This window comes from Prionailurus bengalensis, chromosome A2 (genome assembly GCF_016509475.1).
Source record: "Prionailurus bengalensis isolate Pbe53 chromosome A2, Fcat_Pben_1.1_paternal_pri, whole genome shotgun sequence".
NCBI lineage: Eukaryota > Metazoa > Chordata > Mammalia > Carnivora > Felidae > Prionailurus > Prionailurus bengalensis.
The window spans coordinates 95,130,513-95,145,902 of record NC_057348.1 but is presented as its reverse complement, the minus strand read 5'-3'; the positions used below and the strand labels follow the sequence as shown (position 1 = coordinate 95,145,902).

Below are 15,390 nucleotides of genomic sequence, written 5' to 3'. Positions count from 1 at the left end.
GATAAGCACTTGTAAAATCCCACTGGACATCTCCACATATATGTCCTACAAGTACCTCAAGTTAACAATGTCTGTAACAAAACTCATTATTGTTCCCTGAAAGTTACTGTTTTTTAAAAAATATTTATTTATTTATTTATTCGTGTGGGGGTGGGAGGAGGGACAGAGACAGAGGGACAGAGAATCCCAAGCAGACTCCACGCTGTCCGTACACAGCTTGATGTGGGGCTTGAATTCATGACCTGTGAGATCAGGACCTGAACTAAGATGAAGAGTCGAACGCTTAACTGACTGAGCCACCCAGGAGCCCCAAAAGTTACCCATAACTGAATTTTCTAGGCTGACCAATGATCTACCCTCTTACTCAAATTAAAAATTCCCCTCCCTACTTTGATCTCTCCTTCAGTCTAACCTTCCTAGTCATCACTTATCTTTATAAAAATATCTCAGATGCCACTTCCCTACTTAAAAAATGCATTCTATGGCTTATTCTGTTAATAAAATAACTTCAGACAATTTGGCAAAACTTCACAATCTGGCAACACCTATCTTTCCAGCCTCATCTCTTACAAATTCTCCCATGGACACTAATGTTAGGCTTCATATAAATGTATAAAGAAATGTAAGTAGGTGGGCAATAGCAAACCATGTCTAATAAATATGTTTCTTGGTTCCTGAAGCAAAAAGAGAAAGCAAAACCCAATTGTCTTGTCATGTTTAAAGGTGTTGCAGGATATTAGTATTAATCTATGGAACTCACACATGTACACAGACCCATACATATCAGGAGAATAGGGAAAATGGATGGGTGTCAAGGGAGCAATGGCAAGCTATTATCTGGGATTCAAGAAAGACACACAACGTACCTGGGGAATAAAAACAATCTATACAGGTGTTTTTGATTTGGGAAGTTCCTAGCATGTACCAGGTACTCAAAAAAATATTTGCTGAGGAGGGCCTGGGTGGCTCAGTCAGTTATGAGTCCGACTTCAGGTCATGATTTGTGAGTCTGATACCCGCTTCAGGCTCTGTGCTGAAAGCTCAGAGCCAGAAGCCTGCTTCAGATTCTGTGTCTCCCTCTCTCTCTGCCCCTCCCCCGTTCATGCTCTGTCTCTCTCTGTCCCAAAAATAAATAAACGTTGAAAAAAAAAATTAAAAAAAAAAAAAGCATAAGCAAAATTAAAAAAAAAAAGAATTGGAAATATTAAAAAGAATTGTTGATTGAATGATAGAACGTACAGGGTAGAAATATTTAATTGGATCTCACCATGAAATATCCTAAGATTATCCATTTCTTTTTCTCCTGGATAAGGGACATAAGCCTTCTCATCATGTGAAAGGTATCTCCCTCATTATCAATTAATAAACTGATATTCTGGTTTACACAGTAGTCTCTTCTTCATGGATTTGAATGACCCTGAGTCAATGCATAAAATGAATCTTGTGAATCTAAAACGCTAAGGACAAGCTCTTAGGCAATGGTATATTGCCTGATAGAATACAAAACTGTAGGGTTTCATAGCTGTCAGCCAGACTCTGCCAGCGTCACTTCAGCTGCTGACAGGAATAACTGCCAGATCTCTGCCTCTGCAGATATGCTAAAACCCAATTCCTCTTTCACTGTCTTCAGGAGGATTCTTTAAAAAAAAAAAAAAAATTATTTTTTTTAACATTTATTCATTTTAGAGAGAGCACGAGCAGGGGAGGTGCAGAGAGAGAGACACACACAGAATCTGAAGCAGGCTCCAGGGTCTGAGCTGTCAGCACAGAGCCTGACATGGGGCTGAACTCATGAGCCGTGAGATCATGACCTGAGCTGAAGTCAGATGCTTAACCGACTGAGCCACCCAGGTGCCCACCTTCAGGAAGATTCTATGACACCCGCCTGCCCAGCCTGATTTACTCTCATCTTTATCCAACTATAGTAGTTATCATGTGATACTGTAATGATCTGACTGCTTCCCTTCTAGCCTATTACTTTTTGAAGGCTGGCATCATCATCATGTGCTTTGCTCATAATAAGTATGGGTTCACTGAGTGAAATTTTTTTAAAATTTTTTTTAATGTTTATTTATTTTTGAGAGAGAGAGGGACAGAGTGTGAGCAGGAGAAGGGCAGAGAGAGAGGGAGACACAGAATCCCAAGCAGGCTCCAGGCTCTGAGCTGTCAGTACAGGGCCCAACAGGGGCTCAAACTCACAAACTGAGAGATCATGACCTGAGCTGAAGTTGGACGCTTACCCTACTGGGCCACCCAGGTGCCCCTGAGTGAGTTCTTTTTTTAAAATTTTTATTTATTCTTAATTTTGAGAGCTAGAGCACATGTGCAGTTATGCATGAGCGGGGCGGGGGGACGGGCACAGAGGGAAAGAGAGAGAGAATCTTAAGCAGGCTCGATGTCCAGACGAAGCTCAGTGAAGGCCTTGATCTCATGACCATGAGAACATGACCTGAGTCGAAATCAAGGGTCGGATGATCAACTGACTGAGCCACCCAGGTGCCCCAGTTAATTCTTAATCCTGATTTGTAATACCTGCAACTAATTCCATTATATAAAAAGTTAAAAAAATTAACTTTTATATTAATTTGAAAATAAACAGTTGTCATAAAACACTTTACGGGATGAGAAATTATTGCAAAGCAGATATATTTACTTGTTAAATGCAGGAATTGCTATTAGAAGGCTAATTCAAACCCATTCTGTTTCTAGGCACATACCCTGTTCCTGATGTCACTCAATCCAATCTAAGGGTTAATTTCCTCATCTGCAAAATGGAATTACTAACACCAATTTCAAAGCATTTCTGTAGGATTAATATTTATAAAAATCTCAGTTAAAATAGTTATAGACATGGCATTTAATATAAGTAAATCTACAGAGCCACATAATACCAAGAAATTAACCTGTCTTATCATCCAATGGGAGATTCCAGGGAAGTGAGAAACTTCCTCTCACTACAGTTTATACATTTCTTCCCTTAAAGTACAGAAAAGCTAGTTGGTCCACCCCAGGATAAAGGGGAATGGCTGTAGGAGAAGGACTTAAATGTGACCCCTGTTTACCCTGTTTATCTTAACTTAAAACAGTCCATCAGAAATATGGAACCTCTGATTCACCATTGCAAAAACCTTGTGATGTCCAAAAGGGTGTTGGTTAGGGGTGTAATGTTAAACAGGAGAGCTATAGCATTGAAAACTTACTTAATGAAGACTCTAAGTAATATGACCATATTATCTTTTGAATGCTATTAGAACATATAGTATAGCTTTCTAAGATTCCTCTTACGTTCTTCTGGTTTCATTTCAGTTATTTTTTGTAGCCAATTTTTCCATGTTTGGCAGTCACAAGGCTCATGTGCTTCACCAAGGCACTCCCTGAAGAGGAAAACATAGAAAAGGCAATTAAATATTCTTTATCAACATCAAGGCAAAAGAACAGGTGAAAAGTGTTCTTCCAATTAAAAAAACATTTTTTTTAAGTTTATTTATTTTTGAGAGAGACGGATAGCGAATGAGGGAGGGGCAGAGAGAGAGAGAGAGAGAGAGATAATCCCAAGCAGGCTCTTGTCTGCAGTGGCATCACAGAGCCCAATGCCAGGCTCAATCTCATGAACCATGAAATCATGATCTGAGCTGAAACCAAGAGTTGGATACTTAACTGACTGAGCCACTCAGGTGCCCCAGTGCTCTTCCAATTTTAAAGCTGAGAAAACTGAAGCACAGTGACTAGTGAGAAATGAAGTATTTCAATAGAGGAAGTGAAAATATGATTCTAGAGCTTGATACTGCCAGGTCAATTTTTTTTTAAAGCAGCACATTCATTTACACATTTTTAAAAGTTCCAAATAGATTACCTAACATTTATAATTTAGTTTTGCATGCTATAAGTTATGAGCTATAAAATATTTTTATCAGTTAGGTTCTGTCCTCACTAATACTACTCAAAGTTTGTTCCCTGGGATAGCAGCATTGCCACTGCTCAGGAGCTTGTTAAACATGCAGAAGAGCAGGCCCATAAGACCTACTGATTTAAATCTACAATTTATCAAATTACCACGTGACCCGTCTGCATTTTAAAGTTTGAAAAGTACTGCTTTACATTACATTTTTGTTACTTTGACTTGGAATCCCCAAGTAACAGCTAGGGCAATTTAATTTACCATTGAGTTTGCTGAATCCCAATTTTCTGTTTAACTGGAATTTGGCAAATTTTGATTTAAATAATTAAAAACATATCAATTTATCATTTGTAACTTGATTTTACATTCTTTCTATAGCTATATAGAAAATCCAACAGGCTTAAGGGGGAGCCTGGGTGGCTCAATCGGTTGAGTGTCTGACTGTTATGATCTCAACAGTCATGGGATTGAGCCCTGTGCTGATGGCTCGGAGCCTGCTTGGCAGACTCTCTCTTCCTCTCTCTGCCTCTCCCTCACCTCCTCTCACAATAAATAAATAAACATAAAAAAAAAGGCTTAAGGCCTTTAAAAATTACTTATTTTAATTCAATACAATGGTATATTCTGTAGTACAAAGGAAATTTTACAGTAAATAACAAAATATCATTTTGAAAGGAGAAAAACCCAATCTGTAGGTGCCATCATCATCATCATCATCATCATCATCATCATGTGTTATTTTAAACAAAGATCTTATTTGCAAAGTTTAAGTCTTAAGAAGACACACCTGTTGATGCAGGTAGAGTCTTACCAACTCTGAAGAACATTTTACTATATTAAGAATGTTTTGGGGCACTTGGGTGACTCAGTTAAGCGTCTGACTTCAGTTCAGGTCATGATCTCACAGTTTGTGGGTTCGAACCATGCACAGGGTTCTGTGCTGACAGCTCTGCTAAATTTCAGTATCTCCCTCTCCCTCTGCTCCTCCCCTGCTCACTCCATCTCAAAATAAATAAACAACCACGTAAATAAACAAACCAACAAACAAATGAATTGAATGAATGAATGAATGTTTCAATTCTCCTTAACTACTATTAAAAAAATAGATGCTAACTAGTGTTGGGAAGGATGTGGAGAAACTGGAACCCTTATGCAGTGCTGGTAAGAATCTAAAATGATGCAGTTGCTATGGAAAACAGTTTGATGGTTCCTCAAAATTTAAAACACAGAATTATTACATGATCTATCAATTACACTCCTAGATATATACCTAAAAGAATTGAAAGTTTCGCAATGACTAAAATTTTCTCACCAATGTTTATAACAGCATTACTCACAAAAGCCAGAATATGGTTTACAACCCATATATCCATTAACAGATGAACAGATAAACAAAATGTGGTATATATACACACAATTGAATTATTAGTTGGCCATAAAAAGGAATGAAATTCTGATACACACTACAACATGGATGAAACTTGAGACATTATGCTAAGTGAAATAAGTCACACACAAAAAGATAAATATCGTATGATACCACTTACATTAAATATTCAGAAAAAGGAATTCACAGACAGTAGAATGGTGGTTAACAGTGGCTATGGGGCAAGGGAAGATGGGGAATTATTGTTTAATGGTTAGAGTTTCTGTTTGGTATGAGGTAAAAAGTTCTATAAATGGATAGGAAACGGTTGCACAACATTAGGAATGTACTTAAAACCTCTGAATTATATACTTAAAAATGCTTTGAAGGGAAAAAAAAAAGCATCAATTATCTTGAAAGAGTAATTTAGTTTGCTTAAGTTCCTGATATTACTGGGGTGCCTGGGTCACTCAGTTGGTGGAGCATCTGATTCTGGATTTCAGCTGAGGTTATGATCTCAAGGTCCTGGGATTGAGTCTTGAGTCGGACTCCGAGCTGAACATGGAGACTGCTAAAGATTTATTTTCTTTCTTTTTCTTTCTTCCTTTCTCTTTCTTCCTTTCTTCCTTCCTTCCTTCCTCCCTCCCTCACTCCCTTTCTTTCTTTCTTTCTTTCTTTCTTTCTTTCTTTCTTTCTTTCTTTTTTTTCTTTTTCTTTTCCTTCCTTCCTTCCTTCCTTCCTTCCTTCCTTCCTTCCTTCCTTCCTCCTCTTTCTCTTTCTCTCTCCCCCCCCACCCTGCCCCCCCTGGCCCTCTGCCCCACTTGTGTGCTCTCTTTAAATTAAAAAAAAAAAAAAAAGTGTTAAAAAAAAATTCCTGACATTACTGAATCTGGCATTTGGGAAATCTTTTCCGTAAGTGTGGTTTTATAAAGTTTCTTAGGAATTTAGTGGTGACTTAACAGTCATTCAAAAAATATTGGGTTGATTAAAAATGGAAGTAAAAAAAATGCAAGTAGACGTATTATATATTACATTCACTTTAGTACATATTAAAATTGACTCTGCTTTCCAGAAATATAAGGGATATCTGTGATAACTGTTAATTTTAATTTGGCACATATACTAGCATACACTAGAGTAAAAAATATGCCGCAGATCTAGGAACAGTGTTTCCATATGGTGCTTAGGAATACATGCAGGAATAGAGTGTCTAGATTTGTCATGACTTATTAAAAAACAATTTAGGTGTAAAATAGACTTCTATATATGGGGCGCCTGGGTGGCGCAGTCGGTTAAGTGTCCGACTTCAGCCAGGTCGCGATCTCGCGGTCCGTGAGTTCCAGCCCCGCGTCGGGCTCTGGGCTAATGGCTCAGAGCCCGGAGCCTGTTTCCAATTCTGTGTCTCCCTCTCTCTCTGCCCCTCCCCCGTTCATGCTCTGTCTCTCTCTGTCCCAAAAATAAATAAACGTTGAAAAAAAAAATTTAAAAAAAAATAGACTTCTATATCTGCAGTATCTAAATGAAGCCAATGAAATAAATTATTTCTGTTAACTTTAAAGTTTTTTCCCCATGAAGATTAAACAACACATTGAATATTTTTTCCCTACTAGAATCAATACCAGTATGACTGGCTCTGGTGTCAGAACATTTTCTGACAGAACCAGGAAAATAATCATGAGGGTTGTGAGGGGAAAACCCAATGTTTACAAATGGAATCTGAAAAAATAAATGCTATTTCTTCAAAAGGCCATAATTGCTTATCGGTGTGCTTGGTTCTCTAAGGTGCTGCATTAGACAGCAATACAAATGTTCTTTTCCAGAACCTCACTGGAGGATATAGACCTGCTGCTTCCTCAGGTGCTAGCTCAATCAGCAGGATCACTCTGAATGTTATAACTAGGCGGCACAGTTTCCAGAGCAATGCTAAGAGTGGGTATATAAATAGGAGAGGCTTATAAATAATAAATAAGTTAGAGCAAGGACTGTAAATTAAAAAGGGAGTTATTTTAAAACTAAGGCATTTGCGAAAATAAGCCCAAACTACTTTAAAGTATGGTAATAACAATGTTACCAGACATTACATGGTTGAAAATCTGAATTATGCCATGTGTAGGGAAAGGGTTATTCTGAGAGAAGTAATAGAGACTGGAATATTCTGCAAACACTGGAAAGTTAAATATCTGAAGAAAGTTTCAACCAAGACACCAATAACTGGTGACAAGTTTTCTGACAGACCTAGCACCTGCTGTTGAGACTGTACCTCAAAATGTCACTAAAAACAAGTGAATTGGAAGAGGAATTTTGTTATATAGTTAAATGAAATGTAGACACACCAATAGAGTGAGTTCACTAAGGGGAAAAACTGCTTCGTTATAAAGGAAAAAGAGGTTATCTAATATAAAATCCTTAACCCTGTCCAAATATGATAGTTAACTAATATCAAGAGATCAAGGAATGGTTCTTTCCTTGAAAATTTGTCAATATGCACAACCATTGGCAGAAATATACAGTGACTCCAAAGGATTCTGGAAAAGTAAAAACCTTCTACTAAAGTTTCATCACCTGATGGAAGAAATTTCTATCAAGAAGTTGACAATTTCAGTTCACTGCCATTTTAGAACTATATTAATGATGAATCCTGATTAAGTAGAAATCCTCATTTTATGATTTTCTTCCTTTAGTTAACTTTCTCCCTTAATTAACAAATCAACTAAAAATAATAATTCAAAAAAACTAGAATCTGGGGGGCACCTGGGTGGCTCAGTTGGTTAAGCATCTAACTCTTGGTTTCAGCTCAGGTCATGATCTCACAGTTGAGGAATTTGAGCCCCACGCTGGGCTCTGTGCCGAAAGCACGGAGCCTGCTTGGGATTCTTTCTCTCCCTCTTTCTTTGCCCCTCCCCCATCCTCTTGAGAGAAAAAAAAAAAAAAAAAAAGCTAGTAGTTTTGAGTTTACCAGGCAATGTTGTAATACCTTACATATACTGACTCATTTAATCCACATAACAACTCTTTCAAATTGGTACTATTATCCCCATTTTTAAAAATTTCTTTCTTTTCTTCTTCTTCTTTTTTTATAATTTTTTAATATATATTTTTGAGAGAGAGACCAAACATGCACATAAGTGGAGGTGGGGCAGAGAGTGAGAGAGTGAGAGTGAGAGACTGAGAGTGAGAGAGAGAGAGAGAGAGAGAGAGAGAGAGAGAGAATCTGAAGCAGGCTCTGCACTATCGGTGCAAAGCCCGACATGGGGCTTGAACTCACAAACTCAGTGATCATGACCCGAGTCGAAGTCAGATGTTCAACTAACTGAGCCACCCAGGTGCCCCTATTATCCCTATTTAATATTTATTTATTTTTGAGAGAGAGAGAGAGAGGCGTGAGTGGGGGAGGGCAGAGAATGAGACACAGAATCTGAAGCAGGTTCCAGGCTCTGAGCTGTCCGCATAGAGACTGATGTGTGGCTCGAACTCAAGAACCATGAGATCATGACCTGAGCTGAAGTCGGACACTTAACTGACTGAGCCAGCCAGGTGCCCCCGTATCATCCTATCTAAAATGCACAGAGAGGCTCAATACTCTGCCAAAGGTCACACAAGGAGCAAGCAGATGAGCTGAGATTTGAAGCCAAATTGTTTGACTTTGGAACTAGTACATTTTATGTTGACTGCATCAGTTACAAAGGCTTCAATTGTATCACTGTATTATAAGAGAAGATGCTTGTTTATCATCAAGTCACACAGCTAGTTAATGGCAGTTAAGTCTCAAATGCAGGTCCTATGTTTCCCATGTCAATCATGTGCTCCACTGAAATCTGATAAATTGAACTTTCAACAGTATTTATTTAGATGGGTATGATACTTTGTATAGAGTAGACACGATATTTAAACAGGGTCTTATGATCAATTTCTATCAAATAAATATCATGTTTCATTTCTGGGCCTAGACAAGCTGGTGAATATATTCTGCTAGTTAGCAGGACTCTGATACTAAAATAGCTAAATACTGCCAATCTGGAAAATTTTTTTCCAGAGCCAGAGTTTATTAAGCTAAGTAAGGATTTGAGACTCTAATTTTGCAAGAGAAGATGAGACTCAACTATTAGGGTCCACAAACAAGAACAACATCATGTATTTTTCCCAGAGGACTCTTAAAGAGTCTGTTGCCTGTGAAGTCTGTGGAGGAGATGAAGCATGAAACTACTGCTTTAACTCAATCAAGATTCATGATCCTAACAGGAGAGTAGATTTTATCAAAATCCTTATTGTGGGTATTGGAGGAAAACAGAATGAGCTGACAATATTAATGCAGACATTTACTTGTGAAGTTTCCTGAAATACCTGACAAGTCTGCACATTGTACTTTGATTCACTGGAAACTTCAGTGGACTAGAAACCTGACGCTGGTGTTTCTCATCAGTTGCATCACTATAATCCAAATCTTCTTCTTGGGTTCAATTTGTTTCATGGTGATGGTGACACTACGTTAAAGGGTTCTTTTGCATAGTTTCAGAAAATAAATGCTCCACAGGCTGGGTGATATATTAAAAACCACATAACATTACTGTTTAGAATATTCATGCCATTCAATTTTATTCAATAACTCAAAAATATGTTTGACAGTCTATGGATTTAGAAGAGATGAATTCTATTTAAGTTCTCCATTTCCAATGGCAACAATGGTGATTAAAGGGACTGAGGACAGTAATATAGGAGAGATATGACCATTATACATAAGGTTAAATTTGAGTTCTTCTCCTCACAGATTAGAATTTGGGTGGTATTAAGAAGTATTTTTGACAATAAATCTTTAAAAAGTTGCCTTGGAAAAGAAAGACTTTGCATTAGTTCAGAGGGCATAGAAGTTACATAGTAGCATATTCTACTTCATAAAGAGGAAAACAGAGGGGAAATGCTCATTGGCTCAAGTTATGAACTCGGTCTATGGACAATATTGTCAAGATCAGACAAAATACAATTATACAGGCTAAGGGAAGAAAGCATTCTAGGTTCAGTTATTAAGGGCACAGAACTGGTGGGTGAAAAAGTTACAAAAGAAAGGACTACTTTGTGGTGGGAAAGGAAATGTATACTCCTACCTTCCCTCCTATCAATAAATATGTTCAGTTATACCCAGGCCCACATCCCTCTTGGGGATGGCTCTCAACTCATTCTGTCACATGCAGCTCTTAAAAAGAAGGAACTATTAGGGGCACATGGGTGGCTCAGTCGGTTAAGCATCTGACTCTTGATTTTGGCTCAGGTCATGACCTTACAGTTTGTGAGATAAAGCCCTGTGTCGGGCTGTGTGCTGATAGCGCAGAGCCTACTTGGAATTCTCTCTCTCCCTCTCCTCTGCTCATGCACTCTCTCTCAAAATAAATAAACTTAAAAGAAGAAGAAGAAGAAGAAGAAGAAGGAGAAGGAGAAGGAGGAGGAGGAGGAGGAGGAGGAGGAACAATTATTGTCTTTTCTCATGGTTTTTGTAATCATCTTTAGAGAATATTTCTGAGGTTTCTGGGGAAAGAAAGAAATCGAGAATCATATACCTTTATTTTATAAAGATTTCTCTTACAAAGCTTTCATTTGCATAGAGCTGATTTTGCCTCTTTTTGAAATACTAGATAAGGGCAGTAGAATTCTACTTAGAATTGTTTTAATTTTTAGAATTTCTGATTACAGACAAAGCTCTTTTACTACATGAATAAGATTAGGAAGCTAAGAATGTAAAAACAGAGACTGCAAATTAATGCCTAGAGAGGTGAAACAGGCAATGTAAAAATCCTAGAATAGGATTTAGAACTAGAATTGCTATGTCCAGAAAATGATGGTTCTTTTTGCTAAGCCCTCTACTACCCTTATGAATAAGAGCAAGAGAAATGATTACCAAATGTGACTTTGAATCCATGTGGCCATTCACAGATCCTCTGAACTGGGATAAAATTCAAAAGAGGGCCTGTGATCTTGGCATACAGTACCACCTAGCCTGACTGGGGTGTGACAAAAAGCAAGCTAATATAATTCTCCAAACACTGGTCTAGAAATGTACAATTTGTAGCATCATATATGTTTATAGAAACATTGATACAGCTTTTAGAATCTGTCATTGGTAGGTTTTTCCATTAGTATCATCATGTTCAGTCAAACCAAATCTACTACTTGTAGCATACAAAGAAAGGTGGGGAAGAACATAAAAAAAATTAGCTAATCTGCAATAAAAACTAGTAAAAGCTAGACCACAGAAACCATAGAGCTTAAGAAGACAATGCCAATCATAGGTTCTTCTCTCCCCTTCAAAACTTTTTATTCTCTGATCTTAGCAAATACTATCTTCTTATTTTCTAAATGTTTTATTAATTTACCTTTTCTATTTTTGTAGCTTCTCCACCAATCCTCTGAATTAGCCTTGTTCAACCACGATGCTTACATGAACCAGAGAACTCAGAAACTGATTTATGTGGTAACTTGCCTCAACGTTCCCAAGGATAATACATAATTAGTACCATTTTAGATGCACAGGGTGCACACGATGGGGTGCCTGATGGCACATGTGCTTAAATTTCTGAAGGAACTCCACACTAAGTCAGAACAAGGAGCCCCTTTATTTTTCTTACTTTAATTTTCTTATATTGTAGTAAAGTGGGTTCATATTCATCTAAGGACTATTTATTCATGAACAATTAAACTCTTGTGTATTCATTAACCCACTTGTCCCTTCTGAGCTGGATCCTGAACTCCTCTGGTGAGGTAGTAAGGTGGGGTTAAGAACCAATCCGCAAATAGTAAAACATGTAAAACTAAAAATTAGGAATTTGTCTTTTAAATGTTTTGAGAAATTACTATAGTTCTTAAAATATAATAAATTACTATTATATGTGGATATAATCTATTACTCAGTAATTTGTTGCTGTTTTACTTTCTGAGTCTGATTTAGCCATGAAAGTAGTCAATATGGTTTTCCTTTCATTAATCCCTTCATTGAAGCACCTAGTACAGAAGTCTAGCAAACTTTTTCTGTAAAGAACCAAATGATACATATTGTGGGTTTTGTAGGCCATATGGTCTCTGTTACAACCAGGCAATGCTGTCATGGCCTGAAAGCAGCTATACACAATAGGTAAACAAACTGGCATGAATGGGTATGGCTATGTTCAAATAAAAAATTGGTGGAGACAGTAGTTTTCTGACACCTGACCCAGAGTTCAGTGGTACATATAGACTGACAGTTCAAGAGATATTTTTAGCTAATGATAATGATGATGAGGGTAAGAAATAGACCTTTCAGGGTATGAATATTTCCATAACTACACCTTCTTACTACTTAACAGTGCTAGAATTTGACTTTGGTTTCTGATAAGTAGATAAGAGTTTTATACCCACCTAAAGTATATCCTTGCATATGTGATAAATTTGGAAATGAGAAAAAAGGAGAACAAATACTATTTCTTATTGTGATCATTTAATTAACTAAAACAAAACAGTTAATTATGACTGAATTGACTCTGAACAAAGCAGAATGCTGATGTCAGATATATAGTCAGCCTATCCATTACTGATTTATCACCAGTTCATACTTATTAAGTACTTTCTTTATTAAACAAAACACAAGACACACAAAGTGATTCCTAAGTAGGACTGTGCATTAAGAACCACCTAGGAGCTTCTTTCTTGGGGCCCTACTCCAAAATCTATTATCAAAATCTTACTTGTTGGTGTCTAGATGAAAATTTGGGAAAACTGTCTTAGTTAATTCTGGTTATCCCTGGAGTCTTCAATTTTAAGAAAAAAAGTTAAGCTCTAAACATGTTCTAATCTGTGGTCAGCAATTTGGTATTACTGTTTAAGTGCATGAGCTCTGGAGTCAGAGCTGGGCTCTAACCCATTTTTGCCATTTCCTAGCTGTATAACCTGGGCAATTTCTATATGCCTGAGTTTCTTTATCTGTAAATTGGATATAATAACAGCATTCAACTCATAGCATTGTTGGGAGAATTCAATAGGTGAAAATATCTGGCATAACACCTGGCACACATCAGTCACACAATAAATATAAACTATTACTACTTATCACACATTTTTTCAATTACTAACAATGATATCAAAATATACTACATTTTAAAGGCCTAATTAAAGGTGCATAGTCTGTTAAGTGAATAGGCTATTCCAACTTGTCTTGTACTGACCAGCAGAAGAGGTGTCCTTTTCCACAGTCCACAGCAGGAGCTCTGAGCAAGGGAAAGCTGAGTGTATCAGACCCAGATGTATTTGACCCTTGTTTTGTAAGTCTGACTGCTCTTTCACAGCCTGGAGTAGGACACCATTTAATGGCAGGATTATTTTCAACAAAGGCCTGTTGGAACAGCAATAACAAAACATGACAGAAAATATTTTAATACTAAATTCTCAGAGTATATCCCATGTCAATTTAATTTAGAGGGAAAAAAAAGGCATGAAATAAAAAACAAAGAGTAATCAGTCTAAAGAGATACTTAAAATAGTACCAGAAAGTATGAAACTTAAAAGTAAGAAGGAAAAAAGAGGTAATTACTTTAGTAACAACATGACTTTTTAAATTTATATTTTCTTTAATATAAAAACCAGGTAGGGGTGCCTGGGAGGCTCAGTTGGTTAAGCCTCCAATTTTGGCTCAGGTCATGATCTCATGGTTCGTGAGTTTGAGCCCAACATCAGGCTCTGCACTGGTGGTGTGGAGCATGCTTGGGATTCTCTCTCCCTCTTTCTCTCTCTGCCCCACCTCCACAGTTGCTCTCTCTCAAAATAAATTAAAAAATATATAAAAAATACAAAAGCCAGGTAGATGATGATGAAGTAAAACATAACTATTCACAAAGAAAATGTGTAATTTAAACATGTTTTCTCATACAATATGCTGCTTTTCTGATGGCAAATAATTATAGAATAGAATCTTGTATGTGATTATTAGTTACATTAGAACTGCAAATTTCTAAATGGTGCCCTAATAATACAGAAGTCAATATTATGATGCTTTCTACGTTATGAAACAGCAGAATGTCTTTTTAAAAGTCCATATGTTATAGGGGTTAGACCACAAAAAAATCTGCATAAAGCAGTCAAAGTATAATTTTTAAATCACACAAGAAAGTAACTTACCTATGCTTCTGCACAACTCTTAAACAAAAATAAAGAATGCATAAAAAGGAAACATAATTCATTATATGAAACTATTCTTTCAAAAAACCCATTCTAAATTGATAATCTTTATTTCTGAATATTTACATGTAGTAATGTAAAATATGTCTTTTAGAAAACTTCAAATAGGTACTACCTACTTTGAATACTGTTCTCATCAATCAGTTATAAAAGTGCCAACAGGCAAATCAGCATACAGTTCTGACCAACATTTTTTATTTTCTGTAAATTACTACTTCGGCTTTTAATTTTTACTTGTTTTTTAAAATTAAAAAAAAATTATTTTAGGGAGCGAGAGAGCGAGTGGGGGAGAGGGGCAAAAGTGGGGAGAGAGAGAGAATCTTAAGTAGGCTGCATGTTCAGCATGGAGCCTGGTGGGGGGGCTTAATCCCACAAACCTGGGATCGTGACAAGCCAAAATCAAGAGTTGGACACTCAACCTAATGAGCCACCCAAGTGCCCCTACTTTTACTTCTATCATGACAAAATAATGCTTTAGCTTAAAACTGTAATTAATGCCACCACTCCTTCATGCAGTTTTTCTGGGAGACAAAAGTCAGAGTCCATTATTTCACGTGTTTTCAAAAAAAAAAAAAAAAAGTTAAATAAAATCTGTTATACAGTTTTAATAAAATTAAAATGATGGAAATCAGATAATTGGCAGCATACCTTAATATCAAACTGTAGGTATCGTTTGTCCATCTCCTTAGAAACTACACTTTCTATGATATCCACAGGCACAAGTTGGAAGCAATCATATGCAGGGCAGAAAATGTTGTGAGCTTCACCTTCTTGAATTTTCAGATTCAAAAATCTATTAAAATTATCAATTGATAGAAAAAAAGGAAAAATATAACTTATTTTCACATTCTAAAAATTTTTTCTTTATGCTCAATTTTCTTTTAGAGTGTAATTAAAATAACACCAATGAACAAAGTGTGGAATATCAATTATA

General features: G+C 36.7%; 1 protein-coding gene across 2 annotated transcripts in view; it reads right to left on the bottom strand.

The window, feature by feature from the left end:
* Window positions 1–15,390, bottom strand: part of ANKIB1 (ankyrin repeat and IBR domain containing 1) — a 146,727-nt gene that overhangs the window by 28,658 nt on the left and 102,679 nt on the right. For both annotated transcript variants that reach the window (XM_043588833.1, XM_043588834.1), the window contains exons 8-10: window positions 15,105–15,249; window positions 13,448–13,614; window positions 3,286–3,374 (exon numbers count right to left, since the gene is read on the bottom strand). In XM_043588833.1, the coding sequence (XP_043444768.1) occupies window positions 3,286–3,374; window positions 13,448–13,614; window positions 15,105–15,249 (401 nt within the window). The remainder of the gene's footprint in view (window positions 1–3,285; window positions 3,375–13,447; window positions 13,615–15,104; window positions 15,250–15,390) is intronic.